At 30.2% G+C, this 26,662-nt stretch overlaps 1 protein-coding gene across 1 annotated transcript; it reads right to left on the reverse strand.

Annotated features, from left to right (window-relative positions):
• Positions 1 to 501: 501 nt before the first annotated feature.
• On the reverse strand, positions 502 to 25,428 carry LOC113401553 (endochitinase). Its single transcript, XM_026641505.2, has 11 exons — positions 25,332 to 25,428; positions 17,129 to 17,189; positions 15,673 to 15,842; positions 13,417 to 13,582; positions 9,706 to 9,928; positions 7,914 to 8,037; positions 7,537 to 7,734; positions 4,362 to 4,658; positions 2,889 to 3,089; positions 2,395 to 2,469; positions 502 to 1,304 (listed from the first exon to the last, which is right to left on the reverse strand). Exons 2-11 carry the CDS (start codon positions 17,181 to 17,183, stop codon positions 1,182 to 1,184), a joined length of 1,632 nt encoding a protein of 543 aa, XP_026497290.2. The 5' UTR covers positions 17,184 to 17,189; positions 25,332 to 25,428; the 3' UTR covers positions 502 to 1,181.
• Positions 25,429 to 26,662: the final 1,234 nt, after the last annotated feature.

A 26,662-nucleotide genomic window follows, 5' to 3' on the forward strand; every position in this document is an offset into this window, starting at 1 on the left:
TGACTACGGAAACATTATACAAACTCACTGATTTTTCTTAAGTACTAGAGTACAAGAATAATAGTATTAGAGCTTTTGGTAACCTACGATGCCTGTAGTCTAATTTCCATACCTGGATATTTGAAAATAACTAAATATCATCCTTAATTTAACCTCCATAAGGGATGGATATTCAAGATCATAAACAGATGGCCTAAAAATCCATAAATTAAACGTTGTGAGAATTTATATTTATATACAAAATTCTGATCCCCAATTTAACTTTTTTAAGGAGTTTATTTTCAAATATACTATACTGACTATCTTTTAATTATAAATAGAACTTAAAAAAGTGATATAAACATTTCAAACATTGAATGGTGAAGTTCGTTACGAACTTTCATCTTTAAATTCATATTGAATGATACAAAGCGCAAACGTTAATAAAGATTCAAATTTAAATGTCATAGTGAATCATTTACTTCGGAGGTATAAAGGAGATAAGAGTATTAAAAATGCAAATATATTTTAATGTTTTAATAGCTTCATTCGTTACAATAAATAATGCGATAGAAACATTATATTACTGACAAAGTACTGTATATTTAAATGCAATTAAATTGGTTCTAACCGTTAACAATGGTTTCAAACCGTTTTTTTAGAATGGATTGTATTTGTCAGTAACATAATGTTATCACAAATAGTATAATTTAACTAAGAGCACAGCTTATAACTAAATTTTGAGCAACTTTGTATTTTGTTACATCCAGCGGCAGTTTTCGACGAATTTCGAGTATTCACTTAATTCATTTAAAAAAATGATAATATAATGTAAAACAAGTTCAAACACAAAATCCTAATTAATTTTACTATAAGGAAATTTATGAATGAAACTGTTTTAGACGTTTATCTTAAATTATTTACAATTACGTTATAAAATAAAAGATACACAAAAAAAAACATTATATTTCAGATTTTTTTCTTTATAAGTACGTAAAAAGACAATAGAAGAGTTAATGATATGGCAATAAATAATGATGAATGTCATTAGTATTACAAAAAAGAAAACGCGTTTATAATTCGAATATTTCGTTATTTGTTTTTTTATAACAACAATTATAAAATTAACCTCTTTTGTAACATTTAATTTAAATATCTATTCAGTTGTCTAAATATGTACTTTAAAGTAATTTTGACATATGTTAAGCGCGACATTCCGCCCGGTTGGCACTATCGGGCCAATCACATACATTCAGCTTCGTGTTGAATACGGTGCCCGGCTGGCACGTGAACTGAATGCCCTCGCCGTTCACGCATCGCCAGTACTGACAAGTAATTATGGTATTAATTATATGATATGATTAATGTTAATATAATGATAATAACATCTGAAACTAGAATCTTGTACAATAGATATAACATACGATTATAACAAAGAAAGTAAGGAGATTGTATATATTTATTTATTATATGGCAACACCGATATAGAAGAGTTAATATTATTTGGATATCCAGTTAAATGTATAAGTATAATATTCTAAAATCGATGTTCGTCGCGTTCGTAATGATAAAGGACATAGTTTGATAAAGTATTGAAGATGAAACGCTTCTTGGTTATAAATTGAGTAGCTAAAGTACACTTATAGCTTCTACTTGGCTCGCAGGTGGAAGTTATAACCATATTTATGAGTAAAAAGAAAAGCCAGGACTTTTTGCTCAAGTCTGTAAGTCTCAAATGTCATGTTGGACTCGAGATTAAAATTAAAACATGTTTTGTTTTATTAATAAATAAGAAATAAAAGCTAAAAAGATCTAAACATTATATATTTTAGTTAAACATGTTAGCCTTAGTGATTTTTAATTTTATTATATAGGTATGTGGACGGGCAAAAGAGCCACCTGATGGTAAGTGGTCACAACTGCCTATAGACAATGGCGTTGTAAGAAATATTAATCATTCTTTACATCGCCAATACGCCACCAACCTTAGAACCTAAGATGTTATATCCATTGTGCCTGTAGTTACACTGACTGATACCTTCAAAACGGAACACAACAATACTGCTGTTTGACGGTAGAATGTCTGAGGAGCGGGTGATACCTAACCAGACGGGCTTGCACAAAGCCTTACCTTCGAATGTTGAGTCGTCGTTATACAGATAAGTTTTATAGTGTATAAGACACTAAAAGACTATTGATACATTTTTGCCTTCCAAATATATTTCTATTTTTTTGGCAATAACTTGCCAAAAAAAATAACAAATAAGAAAACTTTTAATCAAATAAAAAAATCCAATGTCTCATTGTCGAGGTTAAGGAAAGAAATAACCTCAGTCAGATATTTCAAACAGAAGGGTTGAACACAAAAGAATGTCCGAGTTTATAAAATGTGACAATTATTCAATGTAGTCTTACCTTATCGCAACTCTTTTTGTCTGGGACATAATCGTTTTCAGAGCTGCATACTTCGGGCAAGTCCACTTCGTTTTCCTGTTCAAATAATTATATTGCATCAATTTATGTTTTAATGTCATTATAAAAATGTATTTAACGTATATAACAAATAATTCTACTATTATGGTGATACATTCTGATTTGCTTTGTTTGTTAGAAAATGTGAATCTAAAATTGATAGCGGGACGAGGGAAAGCGTCACTGCATTTTCAAGTACTTAATTTGTGTTTATAATTCATTCCTGTTCGACAGTGACAGAATTATTGCGAGGAATTTTGTATGAACCATGCATGAAAATTTGCTACATTTGTATCTAACCTGCGGCGGAACATCGTGTAATAAGCTCTATAACCATCACCACAAAACGGATCTTAGCTTAGTAGAGCGACATTTTAAGGCTATTACTTACTTACTGGTAGAAGCTTATTTCTAAATATAATATGGACAATAATTACCGCAGGTGGCTGCTCTAGGTCAGGCGCGTCTTCAGTCGATACTGGAGCCTGGGTGGATGTTTGTGTGGTAGGTTTCTTGGTTGTGGTTTGTGTAGCAGGTTTCTTGGTCGGTTGAACAGCTGGTGCAACAGTTGTGGTGGTAGGTATAGGTGCACCTTCGGATGCATCGGACGGTGTGGATGGAGGTCTTGCCCATTCAGGCTGTAAGAACAAAAATATTTCTAGTACCAAGTATCGTGGAAATGATTTTTTTATTTCTTATTTATGCTTACATAAATAAACTTATTTATTTTGATATCAAATGAAACTCTTCAAATCATGTTTTTATTTATAAATACTTTTTCTTATGATATTTTATATATTCAAAGCAAAAATTAAAGAGTGTTTGTGAGTTATGAAATAAAGGTGACCTAACAAATAAGGGATTCGAGTCAACGGTTCATAGGTTTCTGCCAAAAGTTTGTAAAACAGAATAACAAGTCCAAGTCCTAACTAATTAACTTTGCCAATAACGTTCGGTATTTCCTAAGTCCCAATATTACGACCATGAAGACAAAAACATTTTCTAAAACAACGAAAGTTTCATCAATGTTTCGATTACGTGAGAGAATTATTTACCGCAACAATTGTTTTTTCGGAAAATATAATCCATTCCTACAGTTTAACTAAAGCGTTAATATTTTTTAAAAGATAATAAAATGTCTTTGGTTTCACAATATTTTTTTTTAATTATAATTCTAATTGTAATATTTTTTCATATTTTAAAATACTTACATTCCGAAACAATAGTTCCAGTCAAAGGTACTTGTCTACATGAAAAAAATATTTAAATTTGATTTTAAAGTGAATTAATAAGAACCTCTTCAAAATATTCATTGCTTTGAAGTCTGCTCGAAACATTCGAATTGTGAAGCTGCATTGGAAAAGCTATCAATGCGTTTAATTAAAATTCTAAATGTTAAAATGAAGATCCACCTTCAAGAAAAGACGAAGTTTTATGAAGCCCAAAATTAACTCAAAGTTTCACGAAAATAAGGTGAATGGCCCAAGTTTCGTATAAGACTTTGTCATTTACCTCTGAAGTACAAGAATTTTTGGACAGCTTCAAAGTATATTTAGCTTCTTTTAAAACTTTGCGCTATAAATCCTAAAATTGTTAGAAGTGACAAAATGTCTCTACTTACTTTTTTTTTCTTTTAAATAACTGTCACAATTATTTGACGTTGTATTCATAAAATTACTTCAATATGTACCTAATACGGCGAACACGATTGTATAATTATTTCTTAATAAAAAACGTAATATCGTAATTTAAAGTAGACACTAATCATGAACAAAGTATCTTAAACTGAATTCCCAATGAAGACCATCTACTTGATCTAGGTTATATTCTTCAATACTGTAGTATAATAAGCGGTTATTGAAGTAATATTAAGCGGAGTAGAAGGTATTTATATACAAACGTTCACTCACTGTTGGTGTAGTGTTGCCAGTGCGAGGAGGAGGAACACGATATGAGCGCATATGCTTATGCAGAAGTTTCATCAATGGGTTAGTCTCACCACAGAGTCCTCTAAAGTCGTCCATGTCGATAGCCCAGGTCATTGCCCCAAGATAGCCCTTCTCTTTGATCCAATTCATCTTGATATCAACACTCTTAGGATCCTCGTAGCCAACCCACTGAGTGCCTTTGTAAGCATAAGGACATTTGCCATGTTCGTCCCATTTTTTAGTCCACCCTGATTCCGGTTTGTCTACATCCGTGCAAATCTATAAAGAAAAATAAAATTATGAGCAATTAGTTCGTAGTGCTAAGTGACGTTACATGTCGCTATACGGGTATTAAAATTCCTAATTTGTGCGGAATGGTGGCAAGAATGCCAGCAGCATTTCCTTGTTGAATCGCAATTCCAAACTTTTGGGCTAAAAACGAACCAGCCCTCCTGTCACCAGTGGAGGCAATAAGGCGAGGTGTTATACTTTTGATGAAGCTTTTTGCACCATTACTTCAAGGGCCAAGTGTTTCGACAGCAAATGGGATAAAAAATAAATTAACACCACACGGTCAAAATTTATACAGTAACTAATTTTAATTCATATTTGTATATGTTTAAGCACTTAATGTTATCAATTTTTATTTTAATAAACTTTTTTTCTTAACATATTATAACGTTGTAATTTTTAGATTTCTTAAGTTTGTTTCAATAATAGTTTTATTTAATAGATGATTCTGCAATACTCTGTCGTGTATTTTGTAATATATTGGGACAATTAATGATAACAAACATTTTGTTACTTAATAAATATTCTAGTACACTCAAACTTGAACGATTTTTTCTATATACGAAAAAACAACTTATTTTTAAAAACTAATTCGAAATATCAGTATTTGAATTACAAATTGAAACTGATTTGTCCTAAAAACCACGATTTCTAAAATACGTTTCATTAAAAAAAAAAAACCTTTTCCGACATACACATTTGTTTGTGAAGTGAATAATTCCGTACCTTACATAAACCAGTTACAGGAATCATAACAAAGGAACGTACTTATTCATTAAAATATATAAAACCTTTTCTTCAAAGAAATGAAAGGAAATTTCCAATGCTTCATTTTTTTTTTAACAAAACACGTTATATCTTCCGAGCTCTATAAATATTTAACAGAAAGAGGTTGAAGTTGTTAAATATTAAAATTAATGTTCTTACGCATTTTGATAGTACTTCACATCGAGATAACGAACACCTGTCGTCTACCTTACAACGCTGATAAGATGGATAAAAACGTGATAATGATTTTTATTAAACTAGAAGCACTCTAATCAGTTTGATTAGTTTCTTAGATTCCATAATGTTGTCATAATTGGAAAGCAAACTGAAAGGTAAAAGTTAATTTTTATTAAAATTCATTGATATTATAAAATATATTTTTAGTATAAAACTGAGATGGCCTAGCTTAAGGCCAAGAATAGAACATGGAATATTGATAGAGACTGAGGTTTCGAGTTAAAGCCATGACAAGCTCCTCTGAATTGTAATGTTCTTAATTTGTGTTTGTAATAATAATAATCAATCTCGTGCTCGGCGATGAAGGAGATTTCCTTCGTGAAGAAAGCTGTATCATGAATGCAAATTTACCGTATGATTCCGATTGCATTCATATGGTAAATTTTAATATATGGAGCGCAAGCCTTATCAAAAATGCATTCTTTGTGTATTGCCTCACACTTTTAAAAACATAAATAAATATTGGACAACATCACAAACATTACTCTGATCCCAATGTAAGTAGCTAAAGCACTTGTGTTATGGAAAATCAGAAGTAACGACGGTACCACATACACCCAGACCCAAGACAACATAGAAAACTAATTAACCTTTTCTACATCGACTCGGCCGGGAATCGAACCCGGGACCTTGGAGTGGCGTACCCATGAAAACCGGTGTACACACTACTCGACCACGGAGGTCGTCAAACAACTTTTAATAATGATACATTATGCTACATTATGCTGTATTTCATTCTAATGTTATATTATTTATGGGAAGCGACTGTTTTTGCAGAATTAGAGATTTTAATGAATTTTCTTATGTTGCCTAACCATTATAAATAAGGGGTAATCAATAAGGGGGTTTAAATATAAAATTTCTTGCTGAAATGCTCGAGAAAGTACTAAATTTTAGTTGTGTAATGTTTTATCTTTCTATGTTCGTAGAATGACCCAATAACAACAACTTTACAATATATCGATAAGGCTATATTTAGATCTTTTGCCACCCCTGAGAAGCTTTAACCAAACTTGGCAATTCATCTAAACTGGTCTGGTCTGCTCATTTTTTAAGAAATGAATTTATATAAATTATAAAAGATAAAACGAAATTTGATAACTCATTAATAAAATGATCTTGTTATGATCATATTATTTTTTTAAATTATTTGAAGGGTTTTAAGAGAGCAATTTCTCTTGAACATAATATAATCTAGTTTAAATTTTAATGAGATATATTTAATCAACAATTTTAGTGTTAAAAGTTTGTTGATCAAAGTACATAATGTAATGAAATATTTATATTTTTCTATATTTAAGTAGAAAAATTTACACTTTGTGTCAAAAAGATTTTTAAGCTAAGTGTATATCAATTAGAATACTATACACTACTTACGTTGTATAGTATGAATATTAAACCGTTATTCATTTGTTAGTCAGCTTATAAATTAATACTTTATAGATATATAGATATAGATCTCTTTCCAGACGTGTCAAATTACCTATCATGTTATGATCGATAGGGCCTAGAAATACACTTGGGCACTATTGAAACACTTGCGCAAACGCAGAATGCGTTCAGAAAGACGTATCAATCGAAATTATTTTGTAAAATAATTCGAGATTCGTTCACAGTTCCGTACTTTTACTAATATTTACCTACAATACTCTTCTTCACTAGAAATAATTAATTATATATTAACCATAATTATTAGGTATATTCAGTAATAATATTAGCCGTAAACATAGCTTCGACATTTTTTTGTACATTATCATAATGTATAAAAACAACTATTAACATATATGTAACTACGACATAAACGCACACATTTCACAGGTGAATTTAAATGGACAGCAAAGTATCATTAAAAATTACTTACCTCATAGTACGACCAGAAACCAGTAGCATTAGTGTAAGGTGCAGGGTTACCGCCTCCAGCCTCCTTGTTGATGTACGTTCCTAGACCGTAGTTGTTGTTACCAGCTGATAGCGTGAAGGAACGACCGTAGAATGGAACTCCAACGACAAGTTTGTTTGAAGGGCAGCCTTTTTCTTCCCAAAGGTTAAGACCATCATTCTGGAAAATAATTTCCTCAAAAGTTAGCCAATTCTTGATGTAGTATTTAATTATCTAAGGAAAACTATATTTTTTTCAATATCCGATCATCAGAACGTTATCATAATTATATAACCATAAATAAAACTACGTATAAACAAACAACAATATGACCAAAAAAAAAAATTATCACCACATACCACATTTAATTTCTCATAAGCCCACTGATCGTGGGGACGTTTATAGAGCGGAGAGTGAACATCTGCAAAGCCGGCCCAGTTTCCTCGGAGATCATAGGACATCACGTGGATGGCGTCTAATTCTCTGAAACATTTTCTTTTATTGTATATAAGCTGTACACGTGCGTCATTCGAAACGTATTAAAATAACTTAAACTATTATAACATTTCGTTAAAAGGTTTATTATCTACAAATAAACAAAAGATACAGATTTTCTTTTCCTATTTTATCTTGAAATCTTAAAGTCCTCAAAATAAAAATATTCTTCAAATAATTTTTTTTACGATATTTATAAATTTATGATTAACAGTTAGTACGTACTAAATTATTTTGGGTTCGCTTAAATAATTCATCCTGCACTACTCATACAAGAATTGACATTTGGTCTATCATACACCGTTTACTGACCTAAAAGAAAATAACGAATTTCCATCTCTAAAATTTATTAAGTCTTGACCCCAAAAAAGCACATAATTAATCAAGCAGATATTATGGATGCCTATATTTTGAATGAACTAACTGCCCAGTTATGGAAACGCTGGTCAATACCAGATTAAGCAATTTCATTTTAATCTGAGCGCCCATTGGTCGCCTATTACGTCATCGGTTGGCACCAATGACTATTGAGATCAAGTTAATTTAGTAAATATCACTTTAATCAGAGTTTCCAAACTTTAGTCCGTAACTTATATCTTTCGTATAAATATATTTAACATAGTAATGTAACAACAATTACATAAAATAAAAATATGATTTTAGTTTGTTGCTATGTTAATGAGTTTTAAATTCTTAAATTCCAGCCTGTGACTTAACCAAAATATTCAGTTCTCGCCAAAGCGATTGCAACCGCAATATTCACGAACGTTACTTTGTAATATAGTTTGGCCGTTCAAATAACAGTTCTATAACTTTACGTAACTTTTACTACTGTTTGGTAAACAGATAATCAAGATAAATGACATTTATTAATAAACATTATATTCGAAAAATATTTATTCTAGGACAAAAAGACGTATTCATTCATTAAAAACAAATATTTTTAAACAAAATTTATGCTAGTTGGCTGATATGCCGATATAATTCAGTCTACATCCAAATGCTACTGGTCAACACAAATAAAGTTCAAAATAATAAAAAGAATCGAATTGTCGAAAAAAACTTGTTTTTGAATTATATTGGCTGCTGGTCAAACTTACGAAATTAGAGAGATAGAACATAAATATTTAAATTAGCTTAAGCAGATTAGATATACGATGTCCTTTATAATTTAAGGATAGGATACACAAACACTAAATATATCCTTTCAAAGAATATATCTTTCAAACTGAAACAACAGCTGTACAAAGTCTTACTACTTGTGATATATAAATAAAATGACCTATGCTATCTTGGACCATTGGTGTAGGGCACGACTAGGCACCGCCCGCAAGTAAATATGTTGCCCCCAAAATATAATATTAGTATGCCAAAATTTTATCTAAAACCATATTTGTAGAAGCGTAGCCCACGCTCCGTGATACTTATAATAAAATGCTGGCTAAGCCAATGGCTTGGACTGCCCGTAACCAGTAGAAATGCTTTCATGTAATAATGTTGCTCACTGACATTTATTATTAACCTGTTATTAAGTTACTTACAGAATTGTATTGAAAAATTAAATTTTTTAATTCTGTTAACAGACAACTGTTACCGTTAAAGACAATAAGTACATTTTTCTTGCATTTTAAAACAAAGTGCAATTGATCTACTCACTGGCAAAGATCAGGAACATGATAACCTTCCATCAACCGGAAATTAGCTAGTGGTACAGCAGCTGTCAATTCCCAGTTCTTTCCTTCCCTGATAAAAGCTCTCCTCAACTCTTGAACAAAATAGAGGAATCTGTCCTTGTCTGTGAAGGAACCGCCACGATCTGCCGCACCAGGATACTCCCAATCAAGGTCGAGACCATCGAAGTTGTATTTATTGAGGAAGTCTGAAATACAATATCGTAGATGAGGAAATTATACGCAGGAATAAAAACGTAATGTAAACTGTTACTAGAAATTGTATTCAGATGAATGAAGAAGTACAAAAAAAAAGCATTATTATTGAGAAAATACAAAACTAAAGCATGTCAACACACGATGTACATAGTTTAATTTACTACGTAGGTTTTACTACTCGAAAGCCTTGTCGTAACAATCTTCAGAGCCAATGCTCTGAAGATTGTTACGACAATCTTTAGATTCGTACTGAGGTATCTTTAGATACTATTAGATGAAAATATTTATCATGTGTGATGCGCCTAATATCTTATAGTATTCATTTATATTGACAATAATAAATAGAATTTACTGTAGTACCATTTAAATTGTATCTATTTTCAAAACAATTAAAATATAAAAATGAGTAAATAATTAAGCATTAAATAATTTAATATTAATTAATTAAAAACATTGCTTTTGCCCGATATTTTACTAAACACAAAGACTAAGTCGCTGACATTAATTCAAATATTTAGCCTTAAAGTTTCAATTGTAATTGAAAGATTAAAATGATGATTTAGTTTCGTTCGTTCAAAGAGTGAAGAACAATGACATTCGCACGAACTTTGTCGACATTTAAATAAACAATCATAAAGTATTATATCGAATTATTATATTATAGTAATTCAATACAATTCACAGTTCAATTGTTCTACGACTGTATGGACATTCCTCGACAATATGATTTGAATACAAAACTCACACAACGGGACAGTAATAAAAATATTATAGAATAATAAGAATTCAGTTTAGAAATGACTTTCACAGTGGTATCCGAGCTATTGTATCTATATCTATAGAAATAAATAAAATTGAAGTGTCTGCCTGTGATAAGGTTTAATCTATTTTTCAAAAAAAAACACTAAAATTTTTGTTTTTTACTTCCATGAATACTATTAGGTTGTCGATTTTTTTAGTACTCATTTATAGTACCAATTGTAGGTGTGAGCAGTAGTACCCAGTAATATTGACACAGAAATATAAACAATTATTATAAGCAATTGTATTCACTGCCATAAATGACCTAAATAGTCATTTCTAATATATTTCTAAACGAATCTTAAGCCTGTCCTTTAGTGTGAACAATAGTAGTCAACGTTAAATCTTCTCATTCTTCAGACGTTAGCTCATTAAGTTAAGCACTAACTTTTCTAGAACATTAACACGAATCAACAGCTCATCAAGTTAAGCTAGATAGTATAAAGTACGGTTATTACCCTAAATTATCTTTGTTTTATTATATTTTAAACTTTAAAATAAGTTATATAAGATTCTTATTTGAAAATATATATCGGAATCATTAAGAATTATAAGTCTTTAAAATTGCTTAATTCTGAAAGCGTACTTGTCACTTCTAGAATAGCCTATGTTCTACTGCATTTGCATATAAAAATTCTCTTTTGCTCCCGTCGACTTGAAGTCACGTCTGAATGCAAATTCTAGGCATTATTTTAATCACATACCTCACTGCCTTCGCTATACAATTCAAAGATAGCATGCTGGATATTTTATATCCAAATGGCATTTATCCAATAATGTTGAGGTACGGGGTATTATATACTTTTCGAATTGTAAACCGCATTGTTCATTCAAGTATACGTTCTGATATTATATGAATTGTATTGAACATTATTTATTCAATTGATTTAATATAAATACATAATTTTTATATAATAGTTATGTAAAAGGATATTTTAAATCACCGAATTTTGTCCGATACATCATTTTCCTTTTCAATACTGGGCTGTTTAATTATAATTTATATATAATACTATTAATAGTGGCTTATACACGTGAATCTTAACTCAAGATTTCGAGGTTTAAACTTAGGAAAGCGCCGTTGCATTTTCATTAGCTTTTATGTTTATTCGCGTAATTTGCCTCGTGCTAGGCTAAAGGAAAACATTATGAGGAAACCTTAGTCGGATAAAAATCAGCCATATGTGAGTTCAACCTTAGATTATTTATATATCTCGAGTGTCGCACTATATAAGCAGTAAGTGAGAGAGTCGTAATGTGCGTGAGCTACACTTGACACTCGTCAAACGTCATACTACTTAACTAGTGTGCGCGTATGAGTTGCCTCATTTTTTTCGACGCGTTCTCAGCTTTGACAGTATCTAGACTATAATAATCATAACTGCAACCTTACGTAACCCTCTCCTTAAAAGAAGAGGACACCCTAGGCAGACGGGGATATCAGCTACTTGGTGGTAAATGGTCACCACCGCCCATAGATATTAGCGCTGTTAGAAATATGAAACATTTCTTACATCGCTAATTCGCTAGTAACCTTAGGAGCAAAGAGGTTATGTTCCATGTACCTGTAGTTACAATAACTCACTCCCTTTCAAATCGTAAAACAATAATCCTGAGCATTACTCTTTGGCGGTATCTAATGAGTGAGTGATACCTACCCAGGCTTACACTAAGTAAGGCTTTTTTAATTTTATTCGCAGGCTGATAACTTTAACACACCTAAGTCCATGTAAAATTTCAACATCAAGCCGTCGTTTTAACTTGGCACAGCTATACGGAATACCATTACTCAGTTAAAACACGTATTGCCAGTAATCTTAATGTTAAACCTTTGTACTTCCGACGCCATATTGACGCACACATAGCTTTTGTTATAGTTGAATAAAAATGTTGAATTCGATTATTTCAAACCCCAAATATATGGCAAGAAAATATTTAATACCCGGGTCGTATATTTAAATAATCGTTATTATGTATCACAAAGCGATCCGCTTGAGATTTATAAGGACGCTTAAATTGACATTGCCAATACGATTATTTTCTTGAATATAGTATAAATTTGTTTTAAAAACAATTCGTACGTCATTTGTTATGTTATATGTCGCGATTTATTTTGTTCGTACCTCCCCTTACATTATAACGAAGCGTATAAAAACATTCAGTCCGTTATATGTGCAGATGTTTAAATTTCATATGCGAAGCGTTTAAAAGAAAAAAAAAATGTTTTTTAAAACTCTCTTAAATCTTAATGAATGAAATAGTCTTTCATTAGGACAATATTTATATATACAAAATATATCTAACTTGTAATGTATTTAATAAACTAGTTGCACCGCAAGGTTTCATCCGATTTATGTCATACTGCACTGCCTAAACATGCAAAAAATATTATTAAATCGGACTAGCAAATCTTGAGCGGTAATTTCAAACAAACGAACCCTTTATTTTATATAATATAAAATATTGTAATATATTTATTAAAACTCTGCCTTTTACTAATCTTAAGTGGTTCAAATATTTTTTTATAATGAAGCGCATGCCCAGAAATATTCAAAGATTTATGTGGTGCGTTTCCATAGAAATCAAATACATTCTCCTAGCACGCCCTAACAGACACAATATATAAAAGTACGAATAAAAATTTGTATCAGCTAAAATAATATCAAACAATACTAACCGACAACACTCTTTACGAAGGTCATTCTCGAAGACTTCTGTGCAACCATGTGGGAGTATTTGGAGCCACCCTCGGCCCATCCCCCCACCGCTACCATGAACTTAACGTCAGGGTGAGTTTTCTTCAGGGCTGTAAAGTTGCTGAAACCGTTCTTCTCGACGTCGAGCTGAAGAAAAAAATTATCTTAAGATATCATTTTTAATATTATTTTATACCATAAATTGAAATTAATTGGGCCTAGATACTCTGGGTGTAATTTTGTGACCTCACATAGCCAAGTTCATTAAATAAAGTTGGTGATGGTGATAATAATATTGAAAATGCAATATCTAGACTTTATAAAAATATATAAGCAGCATTTAATTCATTTCAAATAGGTGTCATGAATTCTAACCAAGATACAAAAAGAAAAGAAATACAAATGCCGTTCATCTAAAATTTCGTTCTCAAATCAATTTTTATTTAACGTAAAATAACACTGTATGTGTTCATTCTACGATCTAAGAAATCTTTAAAAATTAAACCGCGTAAACAAAGTAAAAAAAAACAGGCATTTTTATTCAAATAACGAGCAAAATTCCAAGCGTACAATAATTAAAGAAGGCGAAGGCAAAATTGTTAAGAATCAGAAGAAAATTATAATTAAATTATAGTAATTAAACAATTCTACTTACAAACGTCTAGAAATCCGTTCTAAACAGTAACGATAAATAACTTGAAACGGGCAACGTTAGGTTCCTTGATTAATTGCAACGCTTTATATTGAACTTTCGCCCTTTTAGATTTAAAAAAGGTAATCCGTTTTTGGCCAATTTCTTCCAAATAGAACGTACCGCTTAACGTATAAAAGTATTTGAATAAAATAAATGTAGCCATTACGTCTCACCGATGTGAAACATTGAAATTGATGACTTTTGAAATAATATATGATTAAATAGAAGAATCGAAACATATTACGCGTATACTATAAACGTATAGAAAATGGCGGCGGAAAGGATTCATGACGGCATAGGGGAGCGTCACGTGTGACGTCACGGCGTACGAGTCGATCTTTTCATTTTATTGTTATCCCTTTTCTTGTTTTAAACACATTTATTTACTTTAACTTAGTCCATAAAAATACTTATTATATAAACTTTTCATTGTATGATTTCCGACAATGCATTCCATTAAATAACCTTTTACTGACAAAAGTCTCAAAGCTATTTCGTGAACATTGTAAGCTTCTACATTTAAACTCTAACTGCTGGTGTTTTACGAGGTAGTACTAAAGGCATAAAAAGTAGCTCATACAAGACCCGTATGGAACAAGGTAATGAAAAGGCTTAGTCCCTTATTTTCTTGAATTACCGAACTTTCTAGTATATTCTAAAGCGTTAAGGTTACACGTGCTGAAGAAAATTTTATTTGAAATTTCCTACAAATACATATATATACATTTTCTTGAGAATAATCTATATTTATATGAAATTATTGTGACAGTAAAAAAAAACTACCGACTAGTAAAAATCGACACGGATTATATATGGAAGAACCGGCAAGAAACTTAGCTGTTTCTCTTTTATACAAGTTTAGTTCGGCACAATATTTATATTCAGACATTCGATTTAAATAAGCCGAGATGACCCAGTAAGCCGAGATGATTAGAACGCGTGCATCTTAACTGATGATTTCGGGTTCAAGCTCAGGCAAGAACACTGAATTATCATGTGCTTAATTTGTGTTTATAATTCATCTCGTGCGCGGCGGTGAAGGAAAACATCGTGAGGAAATCTGCATGTGTCTAATTTCAACGAAATCCTGCCACATGTGTTTTCCAACAACTCGCATTGGAGCAGCATGGTGGAATATGCTCCAAACCTCAAAGGGCCTCTCCCTTTGAAGTTTTTAGGCCTAGTTGAATTTCCCACTGCTGGGCCTTAGCCCAGGCTGTTAATGATTCGATATATCATCATAGATACTTAAATATAAAAAATAAAAAGAATATTATAATTTAAAATGTAAAAAACAACTAACACTTATATTTATAAAACTACTAGTTTTTGACCGCGACTTGGCTCTTATATTAGGTGGGGTGGTCGTAGATTTAGATATAAAAAGTAGCCTATATCCTCTCTTGGGTTTCAAGCTCGCTTCTTACCAAATTAAATCAAAGTGGTTCAACCGTGTAAACGTAGCAGACAACATTACTTCCTCTTGTTGTAACAATATTATTATAGATAAACTGATAAAGAATAGTTGAGCTGATATATTTACCTCAGGATCTATAACTAGAACTTCGTTAGTCTTCTCCGTGACACCGATGAATGAGTATATAATATGCGTGCACATTTCTACTGGGATGTCTTCGATGCCATAGCGCCCCACACCCGGCCGGTACACCGCCCAATTGCTGAAGTAGCATACTATACGCGCTTTGCTGTCCGCTGTTGAGAAACATACGTATAAATTCAGCAGCTCCGTAGATTTTAGCGTGATCTTACACTAACGGGCTATCTAACACAAATATATCAATCCTGGAATGAAAAATCCTGTATACTTTCAAATAAACTAATACACTATATATTGCGAGTTTATTGATGTTACTTTTCGCTTCAGGCATATATATATATATTATGTCACAAGCCCTTACTTGTGGCACTTAAGATACATGAGAACATATTTTTAAATAAGTATATACTAGTACGTCCTTTTTTACAACGTACTCGACATCTCTATTAAACTTTAGTGAAATATAGGAGCTTACGTAACTAAATACGCGAATAATTAAACACAAAATTGACACATTTGTATTATTATTAATAAAATCAAATATCACTATATAAACGTTTCTGTATACGATTATTAAAGTAACGATTTCTATTCTATAAAAGGATTGTAGTTGAGTTTTTAATTCAATTTTGAGAACTGAGATTAGTGCTGAGAAATGTTTATTCATAAGATGTTTTGCATTTATTGCGATTTTTACGGTTTAATTAAGAATAAAATGTACAACTTTAACTAAGTTCTTCTTAATATAAGTTTATTTTCTTATCTAAAGTTAAATTCGTTTAAATTATTTTCATTTTTTTTTTTAGATAATCCTACAATTATATACGGTATTCTTAGCCTGGTTTAAAACTATTATTTCTATGAAACTACTTATTATTAAAACGCACGGATAAATGAGCCATCATCTCGCTTGGCAAGACGTCAGAGGCAGTCTCACAGTCTCAGCACTATCTATGTACATTAAGCTTAATATGGATTTGCAGTAAGACTAAACTATAACTTACAAATTAAGACTGTATATATCATCGTTTAATCTAAAATCAAAATTTACGACTAATGACTAACATCATAGAAATATAACTATAACAAAACAAATCTCAATGATAAAAGTAATAGATTCTGAATGCCCCATAGCTGGACTTAGACCTTTCTTCCTTTTGAGAAGGTTCAATGCTTATCCACCACTATTGTGTCAGGTAAAAATGAGTTATCGATAATTATAAAAATGTAAAATTAAAGTAAAAAATAAAACTTTTAACCAGTTATATTTCCACAATATTCAAAATAAATAAATGACTAATTAAACAAACACAAAAATGATGTAATAAAAGAAAACATTTCTTACGTTTTATAAGTACAGTATAATTTTATTCTTATTAGAAACAGCGTAACCAGTTTTTCTTGTAATTAGAAGCAGGGTACTTATTTTAATTAGACTTACATTCTGCTGAAGTGAATGCAGCCAGGACGGCCAACGTGAACAGTATTACTCGCATTCTGACCTGGAAATAAAAAATAATTTAAATTTCATATATTTAAGTTGTAAATAAATTCATAACTGTCATTTCTCTTTAAAACAATTTTTGATGTATTTAACAAAATTTATCCTTAGTTTTACAACAATAAATTTCGTATTCGTAAATATAAGGAAAATGTTATTTTATCACAAATATCTTTTTAGAATGAACCAACTAAGGCGCAATTATTTTCGTTTTTCTCGTGAAAGTAGGTTAGGGTAAATAGTATTCTCCTGTCTTTGAATTCGCAATCGCGAAATATAAAATTAGTAAAATATTGTTTCAAGAAAACATTCTTGCCTTAATAGCAATCTCAAATATTTCAACTGAAAATATTTCATCACATTAACTTAATACTTTAACTTTTGACTGAAATAATTATTTGTAATAGATTGCTACATAAATTAGGTCAACATTTCATCACAACAAGCCTGTACCGAGTTTTTCTCATTTCGATTTATTACGATTAGTTGATCTTGTACGGTAAATTATACGTCTATCATTGGTTATTATTCAATGTATTAATGTTATTAAAACCTCATTTATCTCTTTTTTTTTCTTAATTATTTTCGTGGCATCGGTTTGTAACTCAGATCTCACAGCTTGCTATTTTTATTTGACAGGGCCACCTGATTGTAAGTGATCACCACTGATTATAAACATTGGTGGCGTATGAAAGTTTTAAACAACCTCGGCAACTTGGATGTAGTTGCATGCAGTTACACTGCCCTATTTATCTATCAAGCCGATGAATAACACTACTAAGTATTATTGCTTGGCGATAGAATACATGGTGGTACCTACTCAGACGAGCCTACCACCAAGTATTGCACACTTCTTTTAAAGTACTACAAAATTTAATTTTTATCTCAAATTATTAACATTCTAGAAAAACATATGTTTCTAATACATAATAAAGTCGTACTAATTTTTCAATTCACAAGCATGTGAAGACGTTTATCTTAATCATATAACTAGGTATAACGTAGTATTAGTACTTGTATAACGGTAACATCTCGTTAACGGTGTACCGGTATACTCTACATACGTCCACCCACTGACCTAGTCTAGTCAGTCATACCTAAAACAATCCATAACCGCACTAATGCAATACAAGTTCTTCTTAAGCATCCTTATTTACAGCATTTAGCTTCTTAAAATATTAACATAATATAAACAAAGAAACTCGAATTCCAATTTTAAATTTCATTAGGTATATTTAAATTTAGAATACGTGTATTTTTACTGACCGACTTTCAGCCAACGCTGTATGCTATTCTACTAAAACCCACGTCCCTAATACAGCCGAAACTCAGTCAGAGTTCGGTTGCTTGTATCAATCCTCGTACTTATTTTTAGATTTGTCTCTGGTACGATTTCTACTTTTAGAATATTCGTATTGAAAACAAACTCAATCGTAAAATTCCCATATTTTAAACTTAACAATAATAGTTTAGAATATGAATTAAAATTAAAGTGTTTCTATTGCGGAAACTGTTGGACTGCAACGCAAAAATTAAATCTCACGGCTAACACTTCCGCCTTTCCGAAGTTAAGTGTTTGTATTCAACTAGCACTGAGCCAGCGTGGTGGACTATGGACTGAGAAAAAGCTAAAAACGAAGGAAATCTCGTAACAACTACGTCAACTCCTTTCAGACAGACAGTCATTATAGGGTGTAATTAACAAAAACTCTTATTTTTAAATGGGTAGGTACTACCTAAATAAATGAATTTACACATCATATACAACATAACACTATCTTCAAAAATTAAAATTACTTAAATTAAAAAGTTATTTATTAACGGCCCCCATTGGGCCCCCATTTTGGCCTAAATTTAAAATCCTAGATATATATTTACTGCTTGTTATCTTGCCAAAGTCTGGCAACACCATATGGGGTCCTAATATATTTCATCCCTCATTAGTATACCTTATAATAGTATTAGTACATCACACCAATGTGCCACCAACCCTGGGAGCTAAGATGTTATATCCCTTGTGCCTACATTTACACTGGCTCTCTTATACTTTAAACCGGACCACAACAATACTAAGTATATTTATTTGGCGGTAGTGTGTCATGAGTGCCTGGTACCTACCCAAACTTTCTTGCACAAAGCCACATTTATATTTAAAATATAAATTAATAACAAAGATAAATCGTTCATTATATTTAAAAAAATATAACAAACTACCTACATATTATATTTTTGCAAATGGGTTATGTAGTACTGCGAGTACATTTGAACAAACACATAAACAAGAGACGCGAAGTATTCGATATCGTAAAATTGTATATGTTTACTATGGGTGGTTAGACCGCTTTGCTTAAAATCGATTGTAACGGTCCTCATTATTTAAAAATATTCAAGCTAATATTATCTATAAATATAAATATATATCAATCGTACTGTATCGAGACGAATACTAAGTTAATGCATATTATCCAAATTTAACACAGTAAAAACCGCAGGAAATAGGATTCATTAAATGATTAAATAAATACCAATGTATTTGTGTATCTATGGTATGAAAATATATTTTCTTATCTGTGTGAATAGATTTCACCCAGCGTTTCCGTCGGACATGCTGTTCTTGCATTTGATTTAGAAGACTTATAGCTAAGGATTTATTGCCGGATTATCTGGCATGTGATGCGCCATATTTAACAAAAGAACATCCTTAAAACAATTTCAATAAAAATCTAGAGTCGGAAGCAAATGTACGTTTCCTTTTTAATACGCAATTTAAGAAAATATTTAAATAAAATCGATAAGACATTGTTTGAATTTAAAATGCATAAAATACAAGGAACAATAAATCTTTGTATATCTCTGAAGGTGCTTTTGATGGTACCTATGTTTTTTTTTAATAGACATATTTATTATTATTTATTAAGGGTAAACTTTTTAATGTGTGATTAAAATTTAAAATTATATAATTACATTATTACTCTTTGTAGCTAAATATTACTAGATATTGTTTTTATAAATGTAAATTTCTTGTAAATGTTCGAAGCCATATATTAATTTAACTTATTAATGTAAAAAGAATTAGTTTTGCAGTTTCAATACATTCACTTACATAAAAAAAATGATTTTTAAATTTTATAAATGGAATTTCATATTGTAAAAAAAAGTTTCTATATTACAATTTAGTTGAAAAATAGATTTTATTTCTCCAACAGCAATAACAAAAGCAAACAATAGAAATATTGAAAGCCTCAATTCTCTTTTGTAGGCAATGGCTGCGGTTATTCTCAATTGAAGTTGCAAAGAGACGTCGTTAAAGCAAGTTTATTTGATATCAAGCCTCTCTATAATCAGACAAGAATCAAATAGACCTCCTTTATCACAAATAATATACTCTGGAAAATACTTACTTTGATTTTATTTAAGAGACTAAATTATATCAAAATCAAATAAAAAATACTTCATTCAAGTAGTCTTAAGAGCACTTCTGAGTCGTCATTTTACAACTTTAAATAAAAATTAAAGTTATCACCGATTCGCAATGTATATTCTGCCGAGAAGGACCGACAAGAATCTCAGTACCCCTCAGTATCACTAAGAGGTAGACTTTGCACAAGCCCGTAAACAGTATAATACTTAGTATTGTTGTGTTCCGGTTAGATGGGCAAAGGAGCCAGTGTAACTACAGGCACTGACATAACAGGCATTCCCAAGGTTTCCAATTCCTATGGACGGTGGTGACCACTTACCAACAAGTGACCCGTCAACCTACATATACCATAAAAAATATCCTGAATGGAAATCAACAAATGCTAACTCCACGGTATTGTATCATTTATATAATAGCTTTATCGAGTCTTATTAATCAAGGGTTTCTAAAATGAGACTTAAATTTATTGATTGGCAAAACTTTCTTTTCCTCATTTTATTAACCATATTTAACTCAATTTCTTTTGTATAAACATTAACAACATTAAAATGTTATAAATTTAACAAAATGCACTTTTTACGAATTAATAAAAGAGCTTAAAAGAAAGCAGGCTCTAATTAAATATTTATAAGGTAGAAGCTATTCTAGGACGACAGTTCTAACCAATTGTTCCGAAACAATCGTGATTTATCAAGCACTTTAACCTAAGCGTTCTCAATGTTTTAATTCGAACTGAATTCGTTATAAAATAATTACGTCTTCAGTTTTTAATAAGAAAATAAATCAAGAACACATAACCGTCTATCTGCTGCCATTTCAGCACTAGTAAGAGATTTTAATTAGAAAAAAATTAAGGATGTAATCGCTTGGCATAGTATATCTAATCACTTAATAAAATTGATTTTGATTTTTAAATTTGGCTCAAATTAATAAAAAAAAACATTGTCTATCAAAGCCAACGGGCATTGAAGTTAAAATATAAAAAAGCAAATTTGTAAAAAAACTCCGATAGAGCTATAGTAAAATATATCTAAACCTAATATCGCGAGTTCAAATCCAAACAAAGACTACTGATTTATGTGTTTATACTATAATCTGTCTCGTGCTTGAAGTCGAGCGTAAACATCGTGAGTAATTTCCATATATCGAATAATATTCTGGGGTATCCAGCAGCAACAGAGTAGCACGCTATTAAAGGCTCCAAGGTATCTTAAAAGGAAAGGAAATTTTGGTACCTACTGGGACTTTTACGAAAGGTTATTTTAATTCACTGTATAAACTACAAATGCATAAAATCTATGATAAATTATATCCTATTCCTTTAACATACTTGTTCAGCCATTGTCCACTACCGATAGACTGATGATCAATATTCAAGTCAGAGGACGAGTTCGATTACTTCGAAACAATAAAATGTTAAATAAATATACTCAGAACACAACATAGTACATATAAAAAAGATGAAACCCTGCTAAGAGAAAGAGTCAGGGATTTTTATTGTAATAATAGATTTATTAACAATTCCCAAAACTGTCTTCGAAAAAAAAAATTTAGTTTATCCATATTTCAAATTCGTTTGTTAATATCGGATATTTATGGAACAATTTATAAGAACTATAAGAACAATTAGATATCTCATAGATTTATTTTAAACAATTTTAAAATTAGAAGCGGTTGTTTCAAAAAAAACAAAAGTGTTTGTTTTTAAATTATAATATCATGCAAATATTAGCATAGCAAACAACACCAGGTGTCGTTCCCAAGCCTCAAGGCTTTATCATACTATGGTGTTTGCACCACGTGAATACAAATGAGAGATGTGCTCATGTCGATATCCTTTGTGTTTGAGGTCGATAACCAAAAGTGAAACTTTAGTAACCTACCTGATTTATTCTATGACTAAGTTACTGTTTACATATAATAAGAGTAAGTAACTGTTGAATTAAAAGCCTACTCTTCTGTTAAGATAAATATTTTATCTTTAGAACAACGCTTTAAGCCAAATTTGTTTGTGATAAATAAAGGTTGTTCTACTTTACAGAGAATCTTTAGATATACATTTTATGGCAGTAAAAATTCCGTGCTAGCCAAGATTTAAAGCCGTTACCTTTTATATTCAATTTAGGCAAGGAATATGGAGTTTCAAGAATAATTATATTCTATATATCGATCGAGGTTTATATTAATGATTAGTATACATATTAGAATTGCCTTTAAATAATTTCAAAATAAATGAAATACACTAATATTACGCCCCAATTTAAACTAAATTATTGTTGACAAAAATCTATCTACATCAAGTATTAATAGTCCTATTTAGAGTATTAATGTGTTTCTTTCATGATTAAAAAAGACCAAACATGCATGGATAATAAATCTCGTCACCCACAGAGGACTCTGTCGCAATATTAATAATATTATAAATAAGGTCCCAGTTGTAATTCGCAAATACTAACATTAACCGAATGCTACATGCTACATATCACGAAATTTTAAAGTATAGAACGTAACCTACAAACGAATACAAAATACGAATTACGAGAACCTTTATTTAAAATTGTAATGAAATTTCACACGGTAACGTATTACTTAACTAATGTTTACAATTAATAATTGTGGCGTGAGGGCGAGAACCACAAACGTGATTATCGTAAGGGTTAAACTTTACATATTATTCGCATGGAACATTTATCTTTTAAAACATGCAAGCTTAATAATACGTTGCATTCACTTTATTTATTAACAACAAAATCAGCATATAACACTCATTATTAGATAATATACAGTTTATTGTTTTTATTACTGAATACCGATGAGTATCTGTCACACTTATTAAATATCATAATATTCTACATTTTTACCTGGCAACATGAACATTGACAGTTACGCGTTATGGCGGGAAATTGGTAAATATTTAGTATTTATATTTTCACTGGACATCAGTGATAAATTAGTACGATATTTATGGTTACAAAATTATGAAGATATCCTGAAGAAAAACATTTTATATTTGTGTTTAGACTTAATCCTTTCAACAGGTACCAGAGACAATATACAGATAAAGAATAATCTGCAAACGATAAGGCCGTCTTTTGTTACATCCTATTACATTATTTGATTTGTTTTCACTGTAACTGTTTTGTCTTGGTAGGAAATAAATTGTACGTTACAGATACAATAATGACAAAAGGAAACAAAGAATAATAGGAATGGTTATCCCTTGAAAAGATTTTATTCAGTACAGTTATAAATGTAAGCATAAAAGAAAATAAAAATTAACATATAATTTTGCTATTTTCTCCTTTGATTTCTTCCGTTAATATTTTTTGTAATGCGCGTTATATATACTTTTATTGATACTTAGTGTTGTAATTTTTTTGTATATTCTGATTTTCTATAACGCTTTTTAAGTTCAATATTGTATATATAATCAAATATATATAGTAATGTATTCACTAAGAAATGACTGTACTATTTTTATAAAATAAATGTATATATATAAACATTTTTCTATAAACATAGTTAAAACTGAAGTTAATTGAAAAATATTACATACTTAGTTGATTTTGTTTTAAAAACAATACTAGCTGTAGAAGTATGTTCAAATAACGTCTAGAAGTATCTGATATCCGGAGAAATAAACTAAACAAATTGCTTTTCTTTCATGAAATCGATTAGGAAACTAATAAAATTAATATATATATAAAAAAAATTAATATAGAGCAAAGCAAGATAATTGATATTTTGCGTGACATTTGTGCGTGACATACTGATTTCTTTGTCACGTCAGCGTAACCACATGAGCGAGATCTTTTGTTTATTATTTTCAAAATATTCTGATTAAAACGAAATTATATTACTAACCCAGTAATTATTTTTGGAACTTATAATACATATTTTTAATTAAACCAACTTCGAAATGAAGTTTTTTAATTGACGCGTACGTTATGTTATGGTAAGTACATTTTTTTATGTATATATAAAATGTTAATCGAATATTTGGTAATTATGTTTTATAATATCTTAAAAAAACACATTCAATAAAGGAAATATCACAAATGCCATTTAAAACTATAATGAATTATTTTTAATAAAATATTTAACTAGTTTAGACGAGGTTTACAAATGTCCTTGATTTAAAATTGATCAATTTTGTTAGATTCTCTATTGAAATGTCACTGGCATAAAAATGACTCCTTAATAAAATGTTTTATAAAAATCTTTGACATTGCATCACATTCAGCTAGATATAAAAACTTTATAAAAATCTCATAGGCTTAAAAATTATATTTTTATAATTAATAAAGATCACACGACATTATCGTTTTTAAATTTAAAATTTATAATTTTAGATATAATACGTACTTATTCACGTTTAAAATATTTAAAAAACTATGTTTATTAAGAGTATTAATAAAATTAGGATTTTAAATAACATATTACATTTAAACCTCTGATCACTTGATATTTGTTGCTATTTAAAAAAATATATACACTATAAGAATATCGTTTAAAATTACGTTTCACTTACAAAAAATTTGCACTTTACAAAACTATTTCAATCAATATTCAAATTATACTGTTGAAATATAAAAAAAAAAAAATTGGCAAGGTGAAATATTTACAGAAATACTTAAAAACACAATTTAATATGTTTCAACAATATATTTAAAACATGTGTATATCGTAACATAAACGTATGTGTATCATGTGGATACTCACGGCTGTGTCGGCGCGGCGTCGTGCGTGCGATTGCGCTGGATCCGCGCTGCAGCCACGGTTTTATGCGCGTGCGCATTCTGGTGACATTGTAAAGGGTGTGTGAAAATACCTTATAATAAAACGATGTTCAACTTACATATTATTATTCTATTGTATTGTTTTAATTTAAAATTATAAAATGAAATAAATATATTATTAAGGATAGAAGAATAGATTAATAAGGAAAATCGTTAAGAAACATACTTGAATCGTATTACGGAATCGTTCTCAAATCGCACACTGGAACACTTCCCATATCTTATCTCAATGAAAAACATAACAAAATGACCAAGTACTTCATAATATGATAACCATAATATACCATAATTACGTCAATTTTTAGTCATGATTACTGAGAACTTGTAATCATAACAACGGTTGTGTCATATCAAAGTGAAAATAAAGAAAAGTCTGTCCGGGAATACTAAAGGAAAAAGAATCAAACAATTGCAAGGCAACAAAATTATTCCTTATTCATAAATAATATACATTGTTATTTATAAACATTATAAAATTCATTAATAATTATAAAAAATTAAAATATTTTACGTAATAAATTACTCAGGCACTCTCATATACTTTAATTAGTAAATAGTTATTATTCATAATAAATTCGCGTGTGGTAAAAATTAGGGCAATCTTTTGGGTCAAATTAATATTTTATGGCCACATATGCGCACAAAATACCTTTAGAGTCAGTTGTTTACTTATTCGCAAAATATATGCCAAAGCAATTTTAATTTCAAAAGTAATTTTCTTCTAGAATATATATGTTACAAGTATTACACCAGAAAAAGTATAAATAACTAATAATAACAACAATAAGAAAATTAGCCCAGTTGTAAGAAGACTTTTCCGAACTAACCTTTCATGTGCTTAATTTGTGTTTACGGTGGACCAGACTGGAGAAGAAAAGCTCGAGATAGAGGCAACTGGAGGAAGCTGGGGGAGACCTACGCCAAAGAGGCGACTTCCACAAAAGATTAGTTGAATGTTTTAGGAATAATAATAGTCTAAATAATTAGAAAAAAAAACAGTATACATATATATATATATATATATATAATGCAATTAAATTGATGAAATTATATAATATAATTGATATTAAATAAAATGGAAATAATATATTCGTGGAATATTGTGAGCATATTTTGTGGTAGAATAAAGGCTACTTTTATTTTATTTTTATTAATTTGTGTTTATAATTCATCTCATGGTCGGCGCTAAAGGTGGCTGCGGTTGTGAAAATATCGTGTTAAAACTAACATTTTTCTGATGAAAATACGTGGCAG

Source organism: Vanessa tameamea, chromosome 20 (assembly GCF_037043105.1).
Source record: "Vanessa tameamea isolate UH-Manoa-2023 chromosome 20, ilVanTame1 primary haplotype, whole genome shotgun sequence".
Taxonomy (NCBI): Eukaryota; Metazoa; Arthropoda; class Insecta; order Lepidoptera; family Nymphalidae; genus Vanessa; species Vanessa tameamea.

Bases quoted from the DNA above. Each gene is read 5' to 3' on its own strand.
- LOC113401553 (XM_026641505.2), bottom strand. From the start codon at position 17,183: ATGCGAGTAATACTGTTCACGTTGGCCGTCCTGGCTGCATTCACTTCA. The intron at 15,843-17,128 runs GTAAGTCTAATT...GTTTCTCAACAG, and splicing joins TGCATTCACTTCAGCAGAAT to CGGACAGCAAAGCGCGTATA. The intron at 2,470-2,888 runs GTAATTATTGTC...TTATTTGAACAG, and splicing joins ACCTAGAGCAGCCACCTGCG to GAAAACGAAGTGGACTTGCC.